The sequence below is a fragment of the Fonsecaea nubica genome (genome assembly GCF_001646965.1).
Source record: "Fonsecaea nubica strain CBS 269.64 chromosome Unknown Scaff104, whole genome shotgun sequence".
NCBI lineage: Eukaryota > Fungi > Ascomycota > Eurotiomycetes > Chaetothyriales > Herpotrichiellaceae > Fonsecaea > Fonsecaea nubica.
In genome coordinates, this window is record NW_019173777.1 from 1 (window position 1) to 21531 (window position 21531).

At 52.6% G+C, this 21531-nt stretch overlaps 8 protein-coding genes across 8 annotated transcripts; 7 read left to right on the plus strand and 1 right to left on the minus strand.

Moving 5' to 3' along the window:
• Nucleotides 1-230: 230 nt before the first annotated feature.
• Nucleotides 231-2611, minus strand: AYO20_10138 (hypothetical protein; the record flags this gene model as incomplete). The annotated part of the gene is made up of 2 exons (XM_022648399.1): nucleotides 231-2337; nucleotides 2394-2611. 2 exons carry the CDS (start codon nucleotides 2609-2611, stop codon nucleotides 231-233), a joined length of 2325 nt encoding a protein of 774 aa, XP_022495586.1.
• Nucleotides 2612-3042: 431 nt separating this feature from the next.
• On the plus strand, nucleotides 3043-3727 carry AYO20_10139 (hypothetical protein; the record flags this gene model as incomplete). The annotated part of the gene is made up of 2 exons (XM_022648400.1): nucleotides 3043-3079; nucleotides 3141-3727. The coding sequence occupies 2 exons, from the start codon at nucleotides 3043-3045 to the stop codon at nucleotides 3725-3727; spliced, it is 624 nt and encodes a 207-aa protein (XP_022495587.1).
• Nucleotides 3728-5519: 1792 nt separating this feature from the next.
• On the plus strand, nucleotides 5520-7686 carry AYO20_10140 (hypothetical protein; the record flags this gene model as incomplete). The annotated part of the gene is made up of 4 exons (XM_022648401.1): nucleotides 5520-5589; nucleotides 5645-7243; nucleotides 7300-7502; nucleotides 7555-7686. 4 exons carry the CDS (start codon nucleotides 5520-5522, stop codon nucleotides 7684-7686), a joined length of 2004 nt encoding a protein of 667 aa, XP_022495588.1.
• A 1296-nt stretch (nucleotides 7687-8982) lies between these two features.
• On the plus strand, nucleotides 8983-11479 carry AYO20_10141 (hypothetical protein; the record flags this gene model as incomplete). The annotated part of the gene is made up of 2 exons (XM_022648402.1): nucleotides 8983-9646; nucleotides 9702-11479. The coding sequence occupies 2 exons, from the start codon at nucleotides 8983-8985 to the stop codon at nucleotides 11477-11479; spliced, it is 2442 nt and encodes an 813-aa protein (XP_022495589.1).
• Nucleotides 11480-12414: 935 nt separating this feature from the next.
• Nucleotides 12415-13239, plus strand: AYO20_10142 (hypothetical protein; the record flags this gene model as incomplete). Its single annotated transcript, XM_022648403.1, has 1 exon — nucleotides 12415-13239. One exon carries the CDS (start codon nucleotides 12415-12417, stop codon nucleotides 13237-13239), a length of 825 nt encoding a protein of 274 aa, XP_022495590.1.
• A 2400-nt stretch (nucleotides 13240-15639) lies between these two features.
• AYO20_10143 (hypothetical protein) lies at nucleotides 15640-17579 on the plus strand (the record flags this gene model as incomplete). The annotated part of the gene is made up of 2 exons (XM_022648404.1): nucleotides 15640-16696; nucleotides 16774-17579. 2 exons carry the CDS (start codon nucleotides 15640-15642, stop codon nucleotides 17577-17579), a joined length of 1863 nt encoding a protein of 620 aa, XP_022495591.1.
• Nucleotides 17580-18094: 515 nt separating this feature from the next.
• On the plus strand, nucleotides 18095-19678 carry AYO20_10144 (amidase; the record flags this gene model as incomplete). The annotated part of the gene is made up of 2 exons (XM_022648405.1): nucleotides 18095-18113; nucleotides 19035-19678. The coding sequence occupies 2 exons, from the start codon at nucleotides 18095-18097 to the stop codon at nucleotides 19676-19678; spliced, it is 663 nt and encodes a 220-aa protein (XP_022495592.1).
• Nucleotides 19679-20386: 708 nt separating this feature from the next.
• Nucleotides 20387-20968, plus strand: AYO20_10145 (60S ribosomal protein L27a; the record flags this gene model as incomplete). The annotated part of the gene is made up of 2 exons (XM_022648406.1): nucleotides 20387-20692; nucleotides 20750-20968. 2 exons carry the CDS (start codon nucleotides 20387-20389, stop codon nucleotides 20966-20968), a joined length of 525 nt encoding a protein of 174 aa, XP_022495593.1.
• Between the last annotated feature and the right edge of the window lie 563 nt (nucleotides 20969-21531).

The window sequence follows — 21531 nt, forward strand, 5'->3', positions numbered from 1 at the left end:
GGAGTTTGGGGATGGGGCGGAGGGGAGGAGGGGGAGGGGGGGCATGGGAGGGAGACGGTGCCAGAGACACAAGGGCACGATATCTCTTAAGTAAACGAGAGACGCCAGGCAAGACAGTCGCCTGGCCATGTAGGCTATCAGGCCTACAACCAAAGGGGAACAAAAGCAGAAATGAACAAAAAAAAATGTTTGTTTTAACTCATCATGGTGACTCATTTCTCATTTCACTCTCAAGTGCGGACAAGCTCGTCCAAGCGAGCGTCGCTCAAAACATCATCGACGTCGTGGCCAACGACATGGAAAACGCCACTCGTGCCCTCAAACTCCGTAATCTGACCGGTCAGCGACTTGCTGTCGCCGTAGTACTTGAACCTGTACATCCCAGACTCGGTGCCCGGCTCAATCTCCCATTCCAAAGTCACCTCACTCGTCCCCAGTGTCGTGGAGGTGCGTTTCCACCGGTACACCAGGAACCAGTCCCTGTCGGAGCGCACCTGGACCCATTCCTTGCGGCTCTCGTCGAATCTCTCCACGGCGGCGAACGTGCCTTCGAGGCGGAAGTTGTTACGCGGGTTTGCGCCTGCGAACCTTGCGCTGACAACGTCGCCGGGGCGGAATGGTTTCGCGGGGTTAGGGGAGGCAAGCGTGTCCCCAAACCTGCGCAGGAGGCCGGCGTGGTCCACAATCACAGGTCGAATGAATGACAACGAGCGATTCACGTTGATAGGCGGGAGCGGACCGGCTGGGAGACGGTCCAGATGGGAGGTCTCGTCTTCAGAACCCAAGTAAGGGAGGTATGTGATGGTGAGGTTGATGTACGCTTCCAAGGTATGTGGACCATAGAGTGTGGATGCTTCTTCATAGCGTTGGACACCATATTCTTCCTCGGTAGAGATGTAGTGGGCGTACGTGTTTGCCGGCCCACCAAGAACGAGTCTCGGAGACGAGATATTGAGGATGGCTGGAGCCGCAGCAGTAAGTGCCGACTTCCATCGGCGGCCAGACATGGTTGTGGCTTCCCCGGGTGATATTATCATTATCAGATCACCAATTCGAAGGAGTTGAATGTCAACAATGTTTGGCGTCCATGCGTACGGATCATCGGCCTCCCCGACGTCAAGGAGGATGGGCTTTGGACTTTGGCATGCGATCTGGGCGTCTGTTGGGGGATGGATTGCCCCTCTTGCGACCTTCCAGAGCGGGTTTTTCAGAGCAGGGGAGCCGTTGGTGTCGTTTGTGCCTTGGGAGAAATCGAAACGCCCGGGGCCATCAGTTGTACCACCTGCAAAGCCATAACCCAACGCGGCAGAACAGGTCTTGAGGGTGCGGGATTTGTTGGAGAATGAGGTGAAGGTAAATGACGAGAGATTGGCGTAGGTGTGAAAAAAGGAGACGGTTGACGCAGGTATCCGGTCTAAATTGTCGTGTTCTAAGAGGCTTCTGGCCGCTGCCATTTGGCGTTTGCCAATCTCGAAGCAGGATCTAGTTCCCTGGTCGTCTGTGCGGAACATTGGACCTCGTCCGTGGCAAGCCTGCGTTCGACCTCCGCACGTGCTATCTTTAAAAGCGCATGGAAGACCAGTGTCTTCGCAGAATGCGCCGAGAGTGTTGGGGGAAGTGTCTCCGACATTGGCTTGAGAGAAGCCTGCGACAAACGACGGGTTCTTGACTTTCATGTGCTCTTCCAGGAGATATGCTGCAACTCCCTTGTTATCACCAGTAATAAGTGTGTTGTTTTGATATAGAGATGTCCCATGCACTGGAAACCAAGAGAGTGCACCCAGCGCTTGGCCATCAGACGCTCGTTCAAACTTTAGCAGCGTCAAATTTTTGTCCACATCATGGGTGTACTTGTCTCGCTCGTCCTTCGGATTTTGGAGATAGGAATACGGACTTCGATTTATGTTCGCATCCTCAACGAGGTGTTGCCCAAATCTGAGATAGCCGGGCGTGAGGCTGTCATGTGCTCGCTGGATGGCTAACACCGAGCCGTTGACGATGGCCTCGTAGCTGTCTCTGTGGAAGCCTAGGCTAGTGATTTGTGGCAACAGGTAGTTCAACCATGCCCCAGGTCCACTGTGACTGTGGGTCCCTGTAACTGCGACATTGTTCTTGTTGTATATTGCATATTCCGGGCCCAGCTTCTCAAGCCTTTGCAGGATGCCATGACGAATGGCCGTGTCGCCAGACTGGGTATCAAGGACAAGGTAGACAAGCCGGGAGGAGTTTCTTGAAAGGCTGCCCACGATGAAGGCCCGGCAATAGATCCGTTGACGGACACCGCTTCCCACCTGATCTGTATCAGCGTAGCCCATCAAGTTGATCTCGACGACCGGCCTGAATAAGTTGAGGTTAGCATGTGCTCCATTGGCACATATCTGCAGGGTCCTTACCCAGTGATATCGGCCTTTCCGACTCCCAACAGGTAGTCGCCCTGCACCGTGACGAGGCCATTGTGCTGGTCCAGTTGTTCAGCCTGTCCCTGGGCATTGGTAGGAAACAAATGCAGCTTTTGAGACGGGCTGTGAGCAACGAAGCCCAACCACAGAAGGGTCGCCGTAAGGACAACACAGAGCAAGCATAGAAATGGGGCTAGCGCTCTCCGTGCCATTTTCGTATTGCCTTGGATTGCGATATCTCTGCAGCTTACGACGGGAATTTGATGTTACAGTCCCCCTGTTATTTCGGGTCAAATAGGGAGTTTTCGGAGTTGGTCATCGTCTCGACATGCCCGCTCTGAAGCCCTGAATGACGATACCAGAGTATAAAGTGGACCATGCGACCACCGTTGAAGAGCTGTAGAAACTTTGGATTGATTCTTTCCAGGCCGCGAGGCTCCGCCTGAAACGGACAACAATGTCGTCATCCTGACGAATCATCAAAGATCGACGACAGCCTTACAGTAAGCTGGCACAGGCAAGGCTGGCCAATCACACGCGATTTTGTGCCAAAGCGGCAAAGCATGGGCTTGGCATCATGGAATCTTTATCGCAGTCAATGAATTCGCATTGACCCAGCCAGTCCATCTCCCAACAACCAGCCATGGCACTAATATGGGAGTCTCACGACTCTCTCCCCTGTGAGTGATCCTGCACCCGGTGAATAGATTGTTGACTTATGCTGACCGCTTTTCTCCTCAGACATCGACCCCGACATCACGGATGCCGAGCGCGAGAGAGCCAAAGCTGCGATTGCTCGACACCTCCCCAAGGACTATCTCAACACACCTCACCCCTCTCTCGCCCCTCTTCCCGCAGTCAACTTCTCCGAAACATTCCGTCAAGAAATCAATCGGGTAGCTGCGGGTCAGCCCCGCCAGCAAGGGATAGACGTGTCGCGCTACGAAGCCCCGGACGAGCCGTCGAGTGACAGTGATCAGGCCACAATGAAGGAGGTGCTGCGAAACGCGTACATCTTGACCACTTTCTTGTCAGATCGACACACCAACCTCCAGCTACTGGACGAATTTGGCAAGAATGCTTGGCTTATCGGCAATTCGCAGACTGAACAGGTCCTCCAAGTCCTCGAAAGCGAACTTGCCGGGCTTAAATCTGAGACCGAAAACATCAACAAAGCGCGGAAAGCTACCCAAGAACAGTCTAAAGGCGAGCTTTTGACTCTTCAGGAAAATTGGAAGCGAGGAATAGGCAAAATTCTTGAGATCCAGGTCGCTGCAGACCAACTACGGCGACAACTCGGCCAGGGTCAACTGCACCCTGCAACATGAGATCCTTAGAACGCAACTGGCCCAATTTCTGATAAGCAGGGATACAGGCTGAGCTGTCGTGCCGCATCAGTATCGCAGCGATCTGTCGGAACCAGATGCGGCGTGTGCCCGGTCGCTCCGTTCGGCATAAATACGGGCGAGATCTCCGCATATGCAGACCGCACGGAAGGTTCTAAGCACCGTCGATGCTAGCTTACCTGATTTTCCAGATGTTAAAAAAACAATACCTCGAGCAATTTCTACAGAAAACGCTCTGAGATTGATCTGCGAAGGAGGAAAAGGCCCTCGGACACAAAAATCCCTGTTCGTCTGTCCTGCTGGGGTTATGTCCTCAAACAGTGCGAGGCCAGTTGGCCCCGGAGAGCAATATACCAAAACCCCGAACCGTTGCTGGTGGGCCCTATATTCAACCCGCTATTTTGAGAAACTCGGGAGGGGAGCTCCAAGCAGGTCGGTCCAGACTTTGCGTTAGCCCGAAAGACGACTCCCTGCACGGCTCTCAGAAAAAAGAACAGCCGTGGTCTTGTTTGTTCTCTTGTCGAGCTGAGACGTGGAGCTACTTGCTGGGTATTCTGCCTGTGCAACGCTCGCTCCGCCCCTTTCGAGGAAATCCACACCGGGCCAAGCAGCCAATACTTCGAATCTCCAACCTCTGAGTGCAACCTTCTCTATGTTGATAGGGCCGGTCATGCATTTACTCCAATTGATATCTCTCTGGACACAGTTTAGCCTACCCTTTCCCCCGCAAACGGGGTTTAGCCGTTTTCCTTTTGGCTTGTTCCATCGACGCAACCTCCAGCAATGCGGCCTCCGTCACTTGATTCGGGCGTCCCAGCTTATGCAGGATTCTCCCATCCCCTACCCGCCACTTCCCATGTTCTATGCGGTGCCGCTTGCCAGTGGACCTTCCCCGCGTTTCTTACATTGGACGCCCCCTCTCCAAGCTATCCGGGTGGGGCGCTGATCCGGTGGAGGTACTAACGGCATATCGCCTCGCTAGTCTTGGGCATTTTCTTGTCCTTTGGACGTCAGCGTGTGTGCAGTGCATTTTCCTGTGTGGTACCTCGTGCAAAAGCGACGTTACTTGTTCCCGTTCTCTATGCAGGGGCCTTCGCTCGGACCTTTCATTATACGAAGTCGTCGAGACAGAGATACCAGAAGGGATTGGGGATTCTCGTTGGAACTGCCGCAACTGGTCTCGCAGGTTGCTCGCTGCTGCTAGCCTCCTTGGGCGGAGGCAGATGAAATACCCTGGTCAGCCTGAACTTCAACCGCCCCCTTTCTTCATGCATCTCGTCGACGTACACCTCTGTTAACTCAACATTCTCAACACCCGAAGCTTTGGAAGGACCCGTTGTCTCGTACTTTGCGGATGGTAGCTTCGCTTCGACGCAATGCGGGCTCCTTGTCATTGCCTAGAAGCTGAGGTGATGATCCTCGTCATCCTCAATGTGATTGCACTGACCCCGCATATCGAACGCAAATCAACTCGTCTCCAGGTCTGCTCCAGATGATCAACTTGCAAGGATGCTCAGACATGACCATGGCCGCTCCTTCATCCTGTGGAGTTCCCGGAGACGCGTTTGCATGGAACCCCTCTCTCCCCTCTCATCCAGTCTTCCGAGAAGAGGCGGAGAGGATCTGACGTTCAGAAGTCTTATATTGAGACGTCTCGCACTCTGTCTCTCTCTCTTTCTTCTCTCCCCAGCCGGCTCCTGGTTGAGCAAAGGAATTATTCACTTGTGTGGAGAGACGCAGAACAGTTTCGTCGTTCATTGAACAGACTGCCATCATGACTATCCCAGAGGAAGTTGATATCATTGTCTGCGGAGGTGGCAGTTCAGGATGTGTGCCAGCTGGACGTGAGCCATACCTGTGCACAACACCCTGACTAGATCATCATTGACGGCTCTCTAGGTCTGGCCAATTTGGACCACAACCTCCAGGTCCTCTTGATTGAGGCCGGAGAGAGTAACCTCAACAACCCATGGGTTTACCGCCCGGGTATCTACCCGAGGAACATGAAGCTCGACTCGAAGACGGCGACTTTCTACTATTCTCGCCCCTCCGAATGGCTCGATGGACGTCGTGCAATCGTTCCCTGCGCCCACATCCTCGGCGGAGGTAGCAGTATCAACTTCATGATGTACACCCGGGCCTCGGCAAGTGACTACGATGACTTTCAAACCAAGGGTTGGACTACCAAGGAGCTCATTCCCTTGATGAGGAAGCATGAAACCTACCAACGAGCCTGCAACAACCGAGACATCCACGGCTTCGAAGGACCGATCAAGGTCTCCTTTGGCAACTACACTTACCCCATCATGCAAGACTTCCTCCGAGCTGCCGAGTCCCAGGGCTTCCCAGTCACGGACGATCTCCAGGACCTTGTGACTGGTCATGGTGCCGAACACTGGCTCAAGTGGATCAACCGTGATACCGGCCGACGTTCTGATGCTGCTCATGCATACATCCATGCTACTCGTGCCAAGTATCAGAACCTCCATCTCCAGTGCAACACAAAGGTAGACCGTGTGGTGATCGAGAACGGCACAGCAGTCGGTGTCATCACTGTGCCTACAAAGCCGATTAACGGATCGAAGCCGGAACGCAAGTTCTGGAAAGCTCGCAAACTCGTTATTGTCAGCTGCGGTACTCTGAGCTCACCTCTTGTCCTGCAACGGTCTGGTATTGGTGACCCAGAGAAGCTTCGCAAGGCTGGCGTCAAGTGCGTTGTGGACCTTCCAGGCGTTGGTCTCAACTTCCAGGACCATTACCTGCACTTCGCCACTTACCGTGCTAAGCCAGACACTGAGTCCTTTGATGACTTTGTCCGAGGTGTTCCGGAAGTGCAGAAGGCTGTCTTTGATGAATGGAACATCAAGGGAACTGGACCCTTGGCTACCAACGGCATTGATGCCGGCGTCAAGTCACGACCCACTGCGGAAGAACTTGAGGAGATGAGCAAGTGGCCTACTCCCCAATTCGTCACCGAGGGCGGCTGGGACAGCTACTTCAAGAACAAGCCCGACAAGCCCGTCATGCATTACAGCGTGATTGCTGGGTGGTTTGGTGACCACCTCGACATGCCGGCGGGTAAATTCTTCACCATGTTCCATTTCTTGGAATACCCCTTCTCTCGTGGCTTCACCCACATCGTGTCTCCAGACCCATACGAGGCACCAGACTTCGATGCCGGTTTCATGAACGACAAGCGTGACATGGCACCCATGGTCTGGGGCTATATCCAGTCCCGTGAGACGGCTCGTCGGATGCAAGCCTATGCTGGTGAAGTGACGGGCATGCATCCTCACTTCAAGCACGACTCGCCCGCCCGAGCTCTGGACATGGACATCGTCACCCGTAACCAATATGCCGGACCCAACCACATCACTGCCAATATCCAACACGGTAGCTGGACCATGCCCCTCGACGCTGGTGACGTCCCCGAAGTCAGCTGGCTCAACTCTAACAAACAGAACTACCGAGCACCGCTTAAGTATAGCAAGGAAGATGGTTTGTTTTCTCCTTCCCTGCAAAGAAGACCAACATTGTACTGACCGATGATACAGTTGCTCACATTGAGAAATGGGTCCAGCGACACTGCGAAACCACCTGGCACAGCTTGGGCACCTGCTCTATGGCTCCGAGAGAGGGCAACAGCATTGTCAAGCATGGTGTCTTGGATCCGAGACTGAACGTCCACGGTGTCAAGAACCTCAAGGTCTCCGACTTGTCGGTCTGCCCAGACAACGTTGGCTGCAACACCTTCTCGGTAAGTTATCTCAACGTCGCTGCTCTCACAACATTACTAACAGAAATCATAGACCGCTCTGCTCATTGGCGAGAAATGTGCCGTGCTCGCTGCTGAAGACCTTGGCTACAGTGGTGCAGCTCTGGAGATGAAGATTCCGCCATACCACGCTCCAGGCGAGTCTGTCGGTCTTGCACGTCTGTAGAGTTGAATCAAACGGAACTAGCAGAATGGCCAAAGGCTCTGGGAGGAATCTCGAAGGAGTGGATAGTCAATTAATTTGATATCTGTCATTCACCGAAAGCACTGTCTTTTGACTGCTCGACGTATCTTGCTGTACACTCTTCTGGCTTGATATCGAAGGTATCTTGTCCTGCGTGGCATTCCGATGGTGTCAGGGAATATCCAATGAATCATGCCTTGATGCAATCCTCAACCTGCACCTTGAATAGTGTCTGTACTTTCCAAGCGAGCAATCTTGCATGTAAGCGGTTCCTTCGTATTTCCCACGGTAAACGCACGCTTGCCCTCTTTCAACCCCCCACCGTCTGGAACGTAACGGGCGGACCGGAGGATAATTCGGTTCGTTGTTGTTATGGTGGTGCAGCCAGACCTGATCAGCACCCGGTTAATTTTGCCGGAATCCATGTGGGACGGCACGGGCAGAAGGAAATGCAACGCGTCTGGGGTTGGTTGTGATTTGCGCCAGAGGATGATCAATGGCAAAGGAAGCCGTGGTGGGCTACTTGCGAGCGACAGGGATGGATTGGGGGTAGTGATCGAGATTCAACGCCACCTCCAGTCTTTTGGTGACTTGGCCGCATGTGGGTGACTGGGGTGACTGGATCAAGCGCTTCGTTGGGCAGGGAAATTTCGCCGGGGAATGAGTACGCCTCCGATGTCATTCTACAAGTCAGCGTCAGTGGGCGACGCTGTCTGAGTGTTGTGAGACCTCACGAATCGAAGATGATCTTCGTGCCCCTTCCTTCATCGCCCAAATGCTAACGCAACAGAGACTCGTGCTCCGGCGTGGAACCACAGCATCCGTCCTTGACGCCCCCTCAACGCCCCGACCATTGGCTCTCAAACCCCACGAGTTGAGTCCCACCACTCTGAGCCTCTGACTATCATCCCAGGCGTGAGCTCAGGCCTTTGCGCTAGAAGCCTGCGCCCACCACCAAGTCAGGGACCAGCACCTCTGACGTACGTCGGGGTGAACACAAACAGACACTACCATGGCCAGGATGGGTGGTGCCCTGAGTGTTTGTGTCGCAACTGGAAAAAGTTGGTTCCTGAAGACTATTACAGAGCATACCCTTCTGAATTCATAATCTGACAAGAAGCTGTATAGCAAAGTGTATCTCACTGTTGTTGTCAGCTATTCCATACCAACGGGCTGCATGCAACAAGCTCTCTTTACGGCCACATCCATACGCAGAATACGAGTTCGCCACCCTCCATCCCATGGCCTCAGCAGCTTGTCTCAGTTGGTAGACGCATAATGGCCACCATCGATTCCCAGCCACGCATTAGTGGGAGTTCCACAACATCCACCTTCACGACTACAAGTACACCTCTCTCGAGTTACCCTCGTCGCCGGAGTCCCGTGGAATCTGACAAGCTTCGTGGCTCCCGAGACTGCCATCCGTGCAACGAGGAACCTTCTCGCCGGAATTCTGCGTTTCTCGAAGTTGGCCTTGGTGGTGAAGATGCCATTGTCGACTCAAAATTAAGAAGAGATTCTCGACCGAAACTCCAAGTGCGCTTTCGAAACGATGTCGACGTGGTCGAACCTGAAGTAATTGACTGGCCCGAAACAACCCCAGTTGACAGACCGTCTCATCCGCAAATGTCTCCATACTTTCCCACGCTGCCCAGGTTACTCTTTCTTGCTCTGCTTATCTTGCTGGTGGTTCCAAGTCTGCACCATTCTCCCTCATTGATCGCCGACGCGAATCCCGTAAATCGTCAAGCGGGCTCCTCGTTGGTGAGGGGACTATGGCAGGGTGCGAAAAGGGAGACGCTCCCAGGAAGTGTGAAAAGAGAGAATAGTGCAGCAGATGTTTGTAAGAGGTGGTCAGGGCAGAGCGCCCTAGTCAATGGGACACTGTACTATTATGGAGGGAGAGCAACCACCAGTGCTGACCAGACCTCGAACCAATGGAGTACGTCTGCCATCAATATAAGTTGCGTTGTGACGACTGACATTTGTTATGGCAGATAACGATTTCCTAGCACTCGATCTGACAAAGTCGTGGCAGATTTCGTCGCCGTCACTGACGGGCCTCCCAATCCCGACCGGGCCTCCTGCGGTATCGCTTGGATACTTGTGGAACTCTTACGATGCCCTGTATCTATACGGTGGCGAGTTTTCAGATACGCCTGTTGCATCTCCTGTTCCCTTTTCCCTCTGGGCATACGACATTTCTTCATCGACATGGTCAGAGTCGTCGAACCCAAAAACAAGCTCGGGCCGCAATTCAGAGCCAGCAGGACAACCAGTCCAGCGTGCTGCAGAGGGCGCGGGGGTATCGGTGCCGAACTTGGGACGAGGCTTCTATTTCGGAGGACACCTCGATTTCTTGACCACACCAGGGTGGTCAGAATCAGTTGCGCGCGTCTATCTTCGCGGCATTCTTGAGTACACCTATCCCGGGTATAGCAACGCTGCGGTAAATAGTGGGCAAAGGGCAGGATCATCGGGAATCTACCGCAATATTACCCAAGGTGGTATTCAGGACTCGGCAGGGTTCCCAGAGCGAGCGGATGGCCTTCTTGTGTACATCCCCGGTTATGGAAAGTCAGGCATCATTCTGGGGCTTGCAGGCGGTACGAATGCGACGTTTACTCAGATGAACGTCATTGACGTGTACGATATCGACTCCTCCAGCTGGTACAAACAAGCCACGACAGGACCAACGCCAGATATTCGGGTCAATCCGTGTGCTGTTGCACTATCCGCTGCCGATGGAAGTTCTGTTCAGGTCTACATGTATGGGGGCCAGAACCTACTTCCCTACGGTCAGCAAAAGCAGTACGATGATATCTGGATCTTGACCATACCCTCCTTCACATGGATTCAGGTCGACACCACCAACCAAGCTAGTCCTCCTGCCAGAGCTGGACACATGTGCAATGTCTGGAATGGTCAAATGGTGGTGGTTGGAGGTTATGTTGGTCAGGATCTGTCATGTGACAGTCCGGGAGTATACGTCTTCAACACCAGTTCCCTTCAATGGCAGAGTGAGTATGTCGCGTTGGCGACGGATGACGACCTCAATCGGCAGAAAAGCCAACAAGATGATCCGTCAGCATTGCAGGGATCGTTTGGGTATTCAGTCCCAGAAGCAGTACAATCGGTCATCGGGGGCAACGGTGTGGGAGCTGCAACTGTCTCTGTTCCGGCTCAGTCGGCCACTCAAGGGCCACTAGCCACCGGCGCACCACGCCTATACACAGTCACCCAGTCTGGTGGTGCTGTGGCTACGGAGACCGCAGCGCCCACCGGGACGAGCGGCACTGGGAATGGTCCTGGTAGCAGTGGTGATAACGGGGGCTCATCCGGCGGTGTCAATGTCGGAGCGATCGTCGCTGGAGTAATCGCTGGAGTACTCGCCGTGGTAGCCGCCTATCTCGCATTCTGCGTCTGGCTCTATCGCAAGCAGCTCAAGATCTACAAGCACCACGTTGCCATGGCTCAAAGGCAGGATCTTGCAGACGATCCCCGATTCATTGGTGCTGGATTCGCAGGCGGCGCGAGATACACGGACAAAAGCCAATCGAGTGACAGCCGCAACAGCGCGGACAATCGCAGTGGAAGCAGCGGCGGGCGCGCCAACCAGTTGTCGAGCAACAACCCTTACCGAAACGTACCTGGGGGCGCTGGCTCTGCAACGGCGGCGAGCAGTACCGAAGACCTCATGGCAGGTCAAGAGCCCAGTTTCTTGGGAGTGGTCCTGAATCCCAGGCGAAGCTTGAGGGTAGTGAACAGAGACTAAGGCCGCCATGCAACTCGCAAGTCTCTGGCATTTATGATTCTTGAGATATGCGAAAACGACCTTTTGACAAAGAAAAGCACACAATTTTTACCTACAGAGGTATAGGAACATGCATGGATCGTCGATCGTCCAGATACATGATGGAGGAGTAATTAGCAATGCACCTTCGCTTCTGCATATATATACCCATTGAGCGTATGATGAACTAAAGTCTTGATGATGCTTGTTTGGAAATCAAATATTTGACCTCTTTACAAGGGTACAAACTATCTGCTCGTGGATATACATCAGGTCGATAACGCATTTTGAGATTATCAGTAGATATCTTTGTTATTAGTATCTGCCTAGGCCTGCAGGATACCTATTTCACCGTTGATGTTCCGGGCATCTCCTCCTCCAGCCTTGCCTAAGGTTGGTGATTTTCGGGCTGCCTATTTGATCCACCCAGGCGTCCCCTTTCGGCGCTCCCTCTTCCCCCACCTACCCTAAAGATCCACGAGCCTTAATGGTCCTGCTCACGAAGAGTGGCCACTGGCATCAGTACCGAGTAAAGATCTAGACCGACAACCAACTCGGAGTTGCCAACAAAAACTTTTTCTACTTTTACCTTGTTAAGCGCAAGAGTCACTGCCGACTACTACCCAGCGTGCCATCCAGCCTTGTTCCATTGCTACGGCCAATGTAGCATCCCTACCAATCGCCACATGCTCTGTTCTCGCCTCTCCAATTGGATGTGGCTGACCACGCCCCGTCTCTTCCGATATCTTTTTGATATCAGAGACCTGAACTAACTCGGCAGACCGCAAAACAGCCTGTGCTTTTTTGCTGGTTACAGGTTGCTCTCTGCGTGTTTGTGGACGTTGCCTTCATTGCTTCTTGTGACATATAGGATACCGTTCTGCGCCTTTCTGAGAACGCACCCGGTTATCGCGATCATGGCGACGTCGACCTTTGCCTTCCTTGACACTCTGACTCGTGAAGTACCCGACCGAAGACATTCAACCGAGCATTCCAGAGCGACCTCAATTCCCTCGTCGCGAAATGCGAGTAGCACCTCTTTGTCGTCTCGCAAATCCGAGCCCGGCTGGTTCGGCGCAATGAACAACGTGGATCGAAGCCGCGCCAGCTCTGTCCCAGAACAGTCCTCGACAAAATCGAGCAGCGGATTGAGCAAGCTATTTGGCAGGAAGGAGAAGAACAAGGAGAAGAAAGACACCGATCACGTTGTCCTCACCTCGCGTCATGCGGCGGCTGTCAAGACTAAACTGGCTCTGGACCCGAAATACAAGAACGTGCATAGAAACTCGACGGCGACTGAGGGCCCTTCGAGTTCCAAGAACAGCCAACATGTTAGTGAGATGAGGCGCCCGCACTCGGGATCACCTTCGCTTCATGCATCAGGCAACAAAACAGACATGCCTGCGCTGACCCGTATCGTCAGCGGCGACGAAGCCGATGAACCGGATGAGTGGGAGAAGATGCGCGACGAATGGCGGCAGCGCAAGCTTACTACACTGGACACTCAGATCATCGAAGGCCAAGTGCTAGACAGTTCACAGTCGGGACAAGCTACACCCGCAGAACAGGACACGAAGAACGTCGAAACACCACCACCACAACAAGCCGCCGAACAACGGGAGTCTAGGACCCTTTCGAGTCCGGTCTTGAGCGATGATGAATATCAGCCACGACCAGCGAGAACCCATACACCGATTGGTGGGCGATGGAAAAAGGACGAGAAGGGTGTTTGGAAAAGATGAACCATCTGGGAATCCTGCATTGCGCCAACTTTCCTGCTTTTCCTTTCTCTTGGTTAATCCCCTCCGAATCACGACTGGAGACTTTGTGATACTCTGTAATCTAATTTAATAGGTGAAGGATGGACTTCATTAACAATGAGCCTCAGAAAAAAACACTCGTCCGATATTTGTACTATTAGCTATGCTACTTGAATACGATATGCTTCATGTGCGAGGCTGCGCTATTCCTTTTGCCAACTCGGTTTGATGTGTCTCCCCGATCTTTGACGAAAGTTCCACGCGAAAATGCTGTGGGAATATCTTCTCGCAGCTATAGCTTGACTTACAAGCTGGTTTCAAGCGCCCACAACTTCTCAGTTGGACAGATCAATGTTGAGGTGCACAGGTGCTGACACATCGGATACACATGCCTGCCTGCCATCCGTTGTAACCCTTGCGACTCGGTGACCTTTCCCGACCTACATTCCAACTCTTTTCAAGTCGATCCGAACCTCTTGTTCACAAAACCCCTCGAGCGTATCACAAAATGTCCGGCCACAATGGCACCCTATGCCACGCTGCCATGCCGCAGACTGTTGTTCCTCTCGTGGTTTCTCACCGATATTCTTTCGTCCTCGCCTGCAAGTCGAGCAATCACCCGACCAGAACTGGCTTCGACGTCTTCTGCAGCCACCCTTTTACCGAGCCAGTAGTGAATGGTGTCAAAAGAAGGCTAGGGACATTTCGATGCCCGCAGCAAGAGAACCAGTCGGAGAACGTGGTTTCCGACTTCTGGAGTGTCGGGTATTCATGCATAATAAAACAGCAATCATGTCTGCAATTCTGAGCAAGGAGAAGAAGCTAGCGACGCCTGCCATCGTGACTTTTCTCGTCTCTCTGAGAGATGTTAGCAGCAAAGACTTGACGCCAGCGTTCCACAGCCTCATTCCCTGCTGTTTGCCATATTTACTCTGGCCGGACTCTGGGGCCGTTTGCTGTCCCTCGATTTGGGGTGACTTGGTCACCGGTGCGGCCCCCTCGATAACAACGCAAAGACCGGGTCGATTTGAAGGGAATGCGGACCACAGCGAAAGCACTGCCCTGTGAGCAAGGCGTCACACAGGTGTTAAAACACGCTGATGAGACGGCCGTCACGTGGAAGAGTTGGTATTCAAAAATACACACCGCATCCAGCTTCCTGCTGACGACCATATCACTTGACGATGGAATGGAAGCATCCTCCAGAAGTTTCTCAGATCTATTCACCTGCTCCTACGGGCGTATTTCTCTTGCACAGAGTCGAGGATGAAGATACTGCGGACGTTCGCTAGACGACTGCTTTCCCTCCTTGCCCTCCTAACGAACCTTGTGGCAAAGAGACGCCGGCTATACAAACTGGTTTGAGCAGGGAGGTTACAGGGGTCAATAGCCGAAGCCACGGAAGAGATCCGCCTTTGATCTCAACGCCCAACTCGCACTTCGACGCCACGGTGCCCACAATCCTCGACCCACACAATCGTTCCGTCGGATAACTTATTCGGGAACTTCATTTCCTCAATCAGCTTCCCTCAGGAACGGGCCAGGCGCGCCAGGTCACGCAAGAGAGGGGGCTTGGACCTTCACCAGTCTGATCAGGGACCTGGGCGATGAGATACGAGTCTCCATCAGCTTGCTGCCCCGCTCCCCATGCCATTTCTGCGTTTTCCGTTGACGACATCCGGCAAATGACCACGGTCTGAATTTTCCCAACCAGTGGCGGGACACCGAAAATCCTACCGGCACGACAACAGGGGCGCCGCGAGAAACCACGGCCATCGATTGGCGGAGGTAATCATTGCACTCAATTTGGCTTGAAAATCACAGACGCAGATTTCATCGACCCCGCCACTGATGGACCACCAAACCTGATCCACGCGAGAGCGGTGGCACGTCGGTGCAATCCGGTGGCATCGGTGAAAAGATCGAGGACAGTGGCATGTTTCGCAGCACCACCGACGACTTTGTCATACATGGCGCATCTCCGACTCTCTGACTCTGACACTCTCCTTTTACTTTCAATACTTCTCCATTCAAGTATAGTTGCCGCTCAGCCATTTCCAACCTGGGCGCCCCGCTTCAAGATGACGGACTTCTATCGTGACTGGTCTGCACGGCATCTCATTCCGAGACTTGGGCCTCTATACGAGTACACACGCCCTTTTTTCAATTGTTGTAAGTACACCGCAAGAAACCGTGGGGATTTTTCCAACAAGGTTTGTTTATTCTTTGCCCTCCTGTGTCTCTGTTTCCCACCACTTTCCTCGTCTTGGAGCGACACCTTCTCCTTCTCTGCAACGCGATCAAAAGTGCTTCGGCTTCCTGAACCTGTTCTGTTTGACCATTTTCGAGCCCATCCCATTCGACAGATCTCCTTCCCCCGCAATGTCAGATCCAGAGAAGTCCATCCCGCCAGTCATTTCTCGATACCCAGACAGGTCCTACTCTTCCCCACAGACTCCTAATCACAATGAATGCTATTCACCCATTACCGAACAGTCTCCCACGTCTTCGGTCTCTAGATCCGAGTCAGACAATGATGAACGAGCCCTAACCCTCACAATTACACAAGCCTCCAGACAATCAGCGGCCAGAACGGTGACGAGAATAACTACTCATGGCACGGACCTCACACTAGATCCGTCCTTTGAGGTGGACTTTGACCCAGATGATCCTGGAAATCCGAGGAATTGGTCAATAGGGTACAAATCTTTTGCCATCTTCACGATATCCTTTGGCACACTGGGGGTGGTGATGTACTCGACCTCTTACACATCGGGCATGCAGGCCATGATGGAGGAGTTTGGTGTCAATTCGGAACCCATTGCCACTCTTGGTGTCACGGCGTACCTGTTCGGGCTGGCGGTAGGCTCTCTGCTGCTCGCCCCGATCGCTGAAACATATGGACGAAAACCTGTATATATTATATGCATGGCTTTGTACACCATCCTGGTCATTCCGGCAGCACTTGCTACAAATCTGCAGACTATAATTATTGCGAGATTCTTTGGGGCTGTTTTTGGAAGTGCCATGATTGCTAATGCTCCCGGATCCATTGCGGATCTGGTCTCGGACGAGTATCGCGCGACAGCTTTCTCCATCTGGTCCATCGGTCCCATGAATGGTCCGGTGGTTGGCCCAACGATTGGCGGCTTCGTCACTGAATACTTAGGCTGGCGGTGGACTAACTGGATAGCCATGATCTGGGCAGGCTGTGCCTTTGCACTACTGATCTTTTCCAAGGAGACTTATGCCCCAGTCCTGCTCCAGCGCAGAGCGAAGAACTTGCGAAAAGTCCATGACGATGACAGGTACTGGACCCGCTATGATATTCGGGTGGGATTTGTCGAGCTGATGAAAATCAACCTCAAACGCCCGTTGTTGCTTGCAGTCCAGGAACCCATTTGCATCTTCTGGAACGTTTACATCTCGATCGTCTATGGTTCGTGGTTTTTCCCTTTTCTTGCCTTGGATTCTTTGTTCCCGTCGTTGACAACCACTGACCTTGCACTTCCCTAGGCATCCTTTACCTCTGCTTCGTTGCATATCCCATTGTCTTCACGGAAATGCGGGGCTGGTCCACCGGTATGAGCGGCCTCTCCTTCCTTGGGATTGGCATTGGTACTCTTATGATCATTGCGAGCGCATCGCCCATCCGCAAGCTCATCAACTCGCACAAAAGAGACGAGGAAGGAAACGTGCCGCCGGAAGCAATGATGAGCATTGTCTGCATCGCGGCTGTCTTGATTCCTATTGGTGAATTGTGGTTCGCATGGTCCTGTTACCCGACCAAGATCCACTGGGCCGTCTCTATTGCTGCGGGTATCCCGTTCGGTTATGGCAACGGAGCCGTGTTCATCTATGCCGGGAACTACCTCGCATACAGCTATGGAATCTACGCCGCCAGTGCAATGGCAGGCAATGCCGTCATGCGATCTGTGCTTGGAGGGACGTTGCCTCTGGCTGGACCGGCGATGTATCGCGCCCTGGGCCCTAACTGGGCAGGAACCTTGCTGGGCCTTCTTGAGGTTATCATTATCCCGATCCCCTTCCTCTTCTACCGGTACGGTGGCCGCATCCGAGAAAAATCCACCTTGATTCGCCAGATGCGAGAAGATGAACAACGACAGGAGCGTAAGCGGAAAAAGGCCGAGGAGAGGCTACGCATCGCGGTGATGTGCGGTGATAAAGAAGAGACGAAGGAGGCCCGGAACGAGCTGGTCAGGGTCCGGAGTCGTTTGGACGACGAGAGAAATCTGGAGGTGGCCGGGCAGGAGACGCTGAATTGCATCCAGGGACTCGGGCCGGGGAGAGAGACGGTCTAACATCGCATATCCGACTACCTAGGTGAGGAAGAGCGAAACTGAGATTGTTGAGTGAAAGCCGGGGAACCGAACACATGTTGGTGTTTCCCAAGGCTCGCAGAGACGTTGCAGCAGATTATGCACCTTCGAAATTCGAAGACGAACACATTGATGAGCACTTGGTTATGATACCGGGCGTACAGATGACGCCTGCGACGATTTCGACGACCACAACAATGGGAACGAACATAGATACATGGGGGTTATGGTTCACCACCACCCTATTAAGGGGGTTCCGAGTTTAGAGATGGGATTTACGCACGAACCCATTCGAGTTACGATTCAGCATGGCGTTTTTGGCGCACAGCCTGGGTAAAAAGAGCTTGGGAGAGAAAACAAGTTTGGATGGAGTCTACGATGTAGGTAGAGAAATGGGGTTGGTTCCGGTTTCCTCTTAATGGTGTGTACGAGAGAGTCCGAAGCAGAGAAGATCGATGTTGCATATGGTGGAGTAGGTACTGGTACGGTATTCTATCATGGATACCTACTCAGTAGGTAAGTAAGGGATGGCTCACTACCACCACAGCCGCTAGATATGGATAATATAAAAGCCAATAGGAGAGAAACCCGCATTTTTTCTCTTATCTCTTACCTCTCATGGAATCGAGACAACCGCTGCCGTCCATATCGATCATACTTCATTCATCATAATACATGAATTTGCCTAGTCGAGGGATATTGGGCTGTGATTGTGATGTGTGTACGTCACTCATCAATCAACTCAACTATTCATCCCCTTTCCACACACCGAATCTTCAACCCTTCCACTCTCCCTACCGACTGCACGATGAACCCTTTTAGTAAATCGAAGGCCGCCAGCGACCAGACTATTTGTATGTAGTCATCTACCGCCGGCCACAACGAGAGCGTCGCGCCTTTGTTTTTGGCGACCACAGTCTCTCTGTTCTCGCGCTGCGTTTCATCCCAATTACGAAAGTTTCCTGAAACGGCCATGTTCAGCTCTGCTGTCGAGGTTGCCATGTTCTCCTGCGTATACACCGACAATACGTCGAAATGTTGCACAAGCTCAGGCATCACTGTCGCTCGCTGGAGCAGAGAGAGAAAAAGGGCGCCGTTCTATCTCCAGTCGGCTGCCCTGACAAATCTCTTGGGGATGGACATTGGAGTAATATATCAACATGGAGAATACAGAGCCAGACAAAATGAATCCACCTCAAAGACCAGAAAGACAGATACCTGCACTTCACAACCTCTACAGGCAACAGAGGATGGGTACCCTTAAAGTTCGAAAAGTTGGACTTTGATGTCGAGAAACCCAGAATTGTTCTCGGAGGGGACACTTCGCTGTCCAGGGAGTCATCCTTCACTTCCTTGCACACTTCAAAGCCTGGTGGGAAATTTGCTCAGTTTGGGTGTTGTGGACGGTTTTTATCTGTCGATTATCACGCACGACAGTTGGCGTCTCCACACAATGTGTTCCATCCTTCGAGCAGATCGGCTATGTTGTCTTCAATTGCACGGAGATTTTCCACGGAGTGCTGGGTGCGGATCCTAGCATTTCGAGTGATACAATCCTCTGGACACACATCGATGCCACCACGCCTGGTTTCAACTTCAAACACGACAGAAATTTCGAGTGTGCATACTTCTCTGACGCCCAGCTGAACGCAATCAACAACTCCATCGGTGGCAATGCAACGAATGATGGTGCCTCCGGAAAATTTGCACTTGCGGACGACAAGCTTATAAACCCGATCTTTCTCGCAGTTGCCGGACTGATTCCGGTTCAGGATGGACCGGTGGGGGAAAGTTTGAGCAAAGATAGAAATCTGCTGTCCACAGGCGCTGCACTTGTTGCGTATACACCGAACTGCTCAATAATGTCCTATGACGTCGCCTATGACTGGATCAATGGCTCCATCATCTCTTTCAGTTTTACCCAACCAAGAACGGCAGCACCCTCGAACTTGCCCACGGCATGCAGGCAACGGGAATGCCGGGGCGGTGCTTCCAGTCGGAAAGTTGGGCTCAAAGCCTATCCTGGTGGTGGGCATGCATGTTCGTCGAGCAGCCTCGACTATGACCACGAATACCTCTAAATCGTACTGCAGGTATCTTGTAGAGAAGATCTGTATCCAAGTTCAAGACGCAAGCGCCTCGAGAGCGCCAGCGGCAGATAGTCCCACCGACTCACAGAGCCAGGACTTCTAAGACCTACTTACCCATAGCGGTGTCATCTAATTGTAAGAATTATAAGTGTATTCCAGGTGGCGGTCACTTCATCGCTTATGAACACTCGGACTTATGTACCTGGGAGGTGATGGAGCCGTGAAAGACGTGGCAGACCTGCTCTTGAGTGTGGCTTGACAAGTGATCGGAATAACTTCGGTCATATTATTGCCAAGATTTATCTGCGCTAACCCAAGTTCGGAGACCGCACATTTTCTTGCACTTCCACCTCAACATCCACGTTTGATTTCAATCAACGACAAACTTCAGTCTCGACACCGCCAAAATGCCCACGAGACTGACCAAGACGAGAAAACAGTGAGTATACTCCCTTCGAATGCTCCCCACTATGTCGATATTATCACGAATGGCGCCTCGCACAACGTTGAGTCGGTCGACGATCAAAACTGCGCTTCCGACGACCTCGATCCTGCAATGCCCGGGTCAGGTTTCGCACGAGTCCAACGCACCGCCGACATTTCGAGTCGCCTCGCGAACAGCGCTCATTCTGATTTCACTTGCGATATCATTAAAAAATTGAGGGACGTGGCTAACTGTTGGAATCTTCAGCCGCGGCCATGTGTCCGCCGGTCACGGTCGTGTTGGAAAGCACCGCAAGCATCCAGGTGGTCGCGGTCTCGCCGGTGGTCAACATCACCACAGAACAAACATGGATAAATACCATCCTGGGTACGTCTACCCCTTGGAAAAATTCGAGCCTGAAGAGGAGATCGGTCTCGTTCGACCAATTCTTCCCAAAGCTCGATGTTTTGTGGCCCAAATTGAGTGCTAATTGCTGGACTAGTTACTTCGGAAAGGTCGGTATGAGACACTTCCACCTGCTCAGAAACCACTACTGGAAACCCTCGATCAACCTCGACAAGGTCAGACTCTAATCTGTCATTGACATGGGAAACAAGAACCTAACATGTGGCTCACAGCTCTGGTCATTGGTCCCCGAAGAGACTCGCGAAGCCTACGTTTCTGGCAAGAAGACCGATACCGCTCCCGTCCTTGACCTCCTCCCTCTCGGATACTCCAAAGTTCTCGGCAAGGGCCGCATTCCCAAGATCCCGATTGTCGTAAGAGCAAGGTGGTTCAGCAAGGAGGCCGAGCGAAAGATCAAGGAGGCTGGCGGTGTTGTTGAGTTGGTGGCATGAGCGGCGTCTTTGATTCTCGGCGATATGGCATGCTCGAAGTGAGACTGCACGCTTGGTATGGTCGAATAACGAGGTCCTCGATGATGGTTCTGTCAACAGAGCAAGGACGACAGATGGCTCGGCCTGCAGTATGATGTGCAAGATCTACGGAACAGTGTCTCATGAGGAGAGGCACCGTGGGACATTAGTAAAGTGAAAAATATTCAAAAGGAAATCGAGACGATTTCCATCCAGCGCAGCTACGTTAGTTCCACCCATGGTCGTGGCGGTGCAGGAAGAGACAAAATCCATTACAACGTTCTTCCCTGAAATTGCCATCAAAAGGCCCTAGTCTGTTGTTCCCTCTGTTTGCTTCACTTTGTCGCATGCCCAGACCAGATTTGTCGTGTGGGTCACGAAAATTGTCGGCAAACTTGCCCATGTACCACATAGGCCCCGTGAGAGCGCGTAAATGGCGACGCGACTGGGGGGCATGCACCAGCGTGTTTGTCGTAGAATCTCGTATCTCTGTCTAGCACTCCGCATTCTGTTCGCAGCTTGGTATGTTCGCATGGCTGACGGAA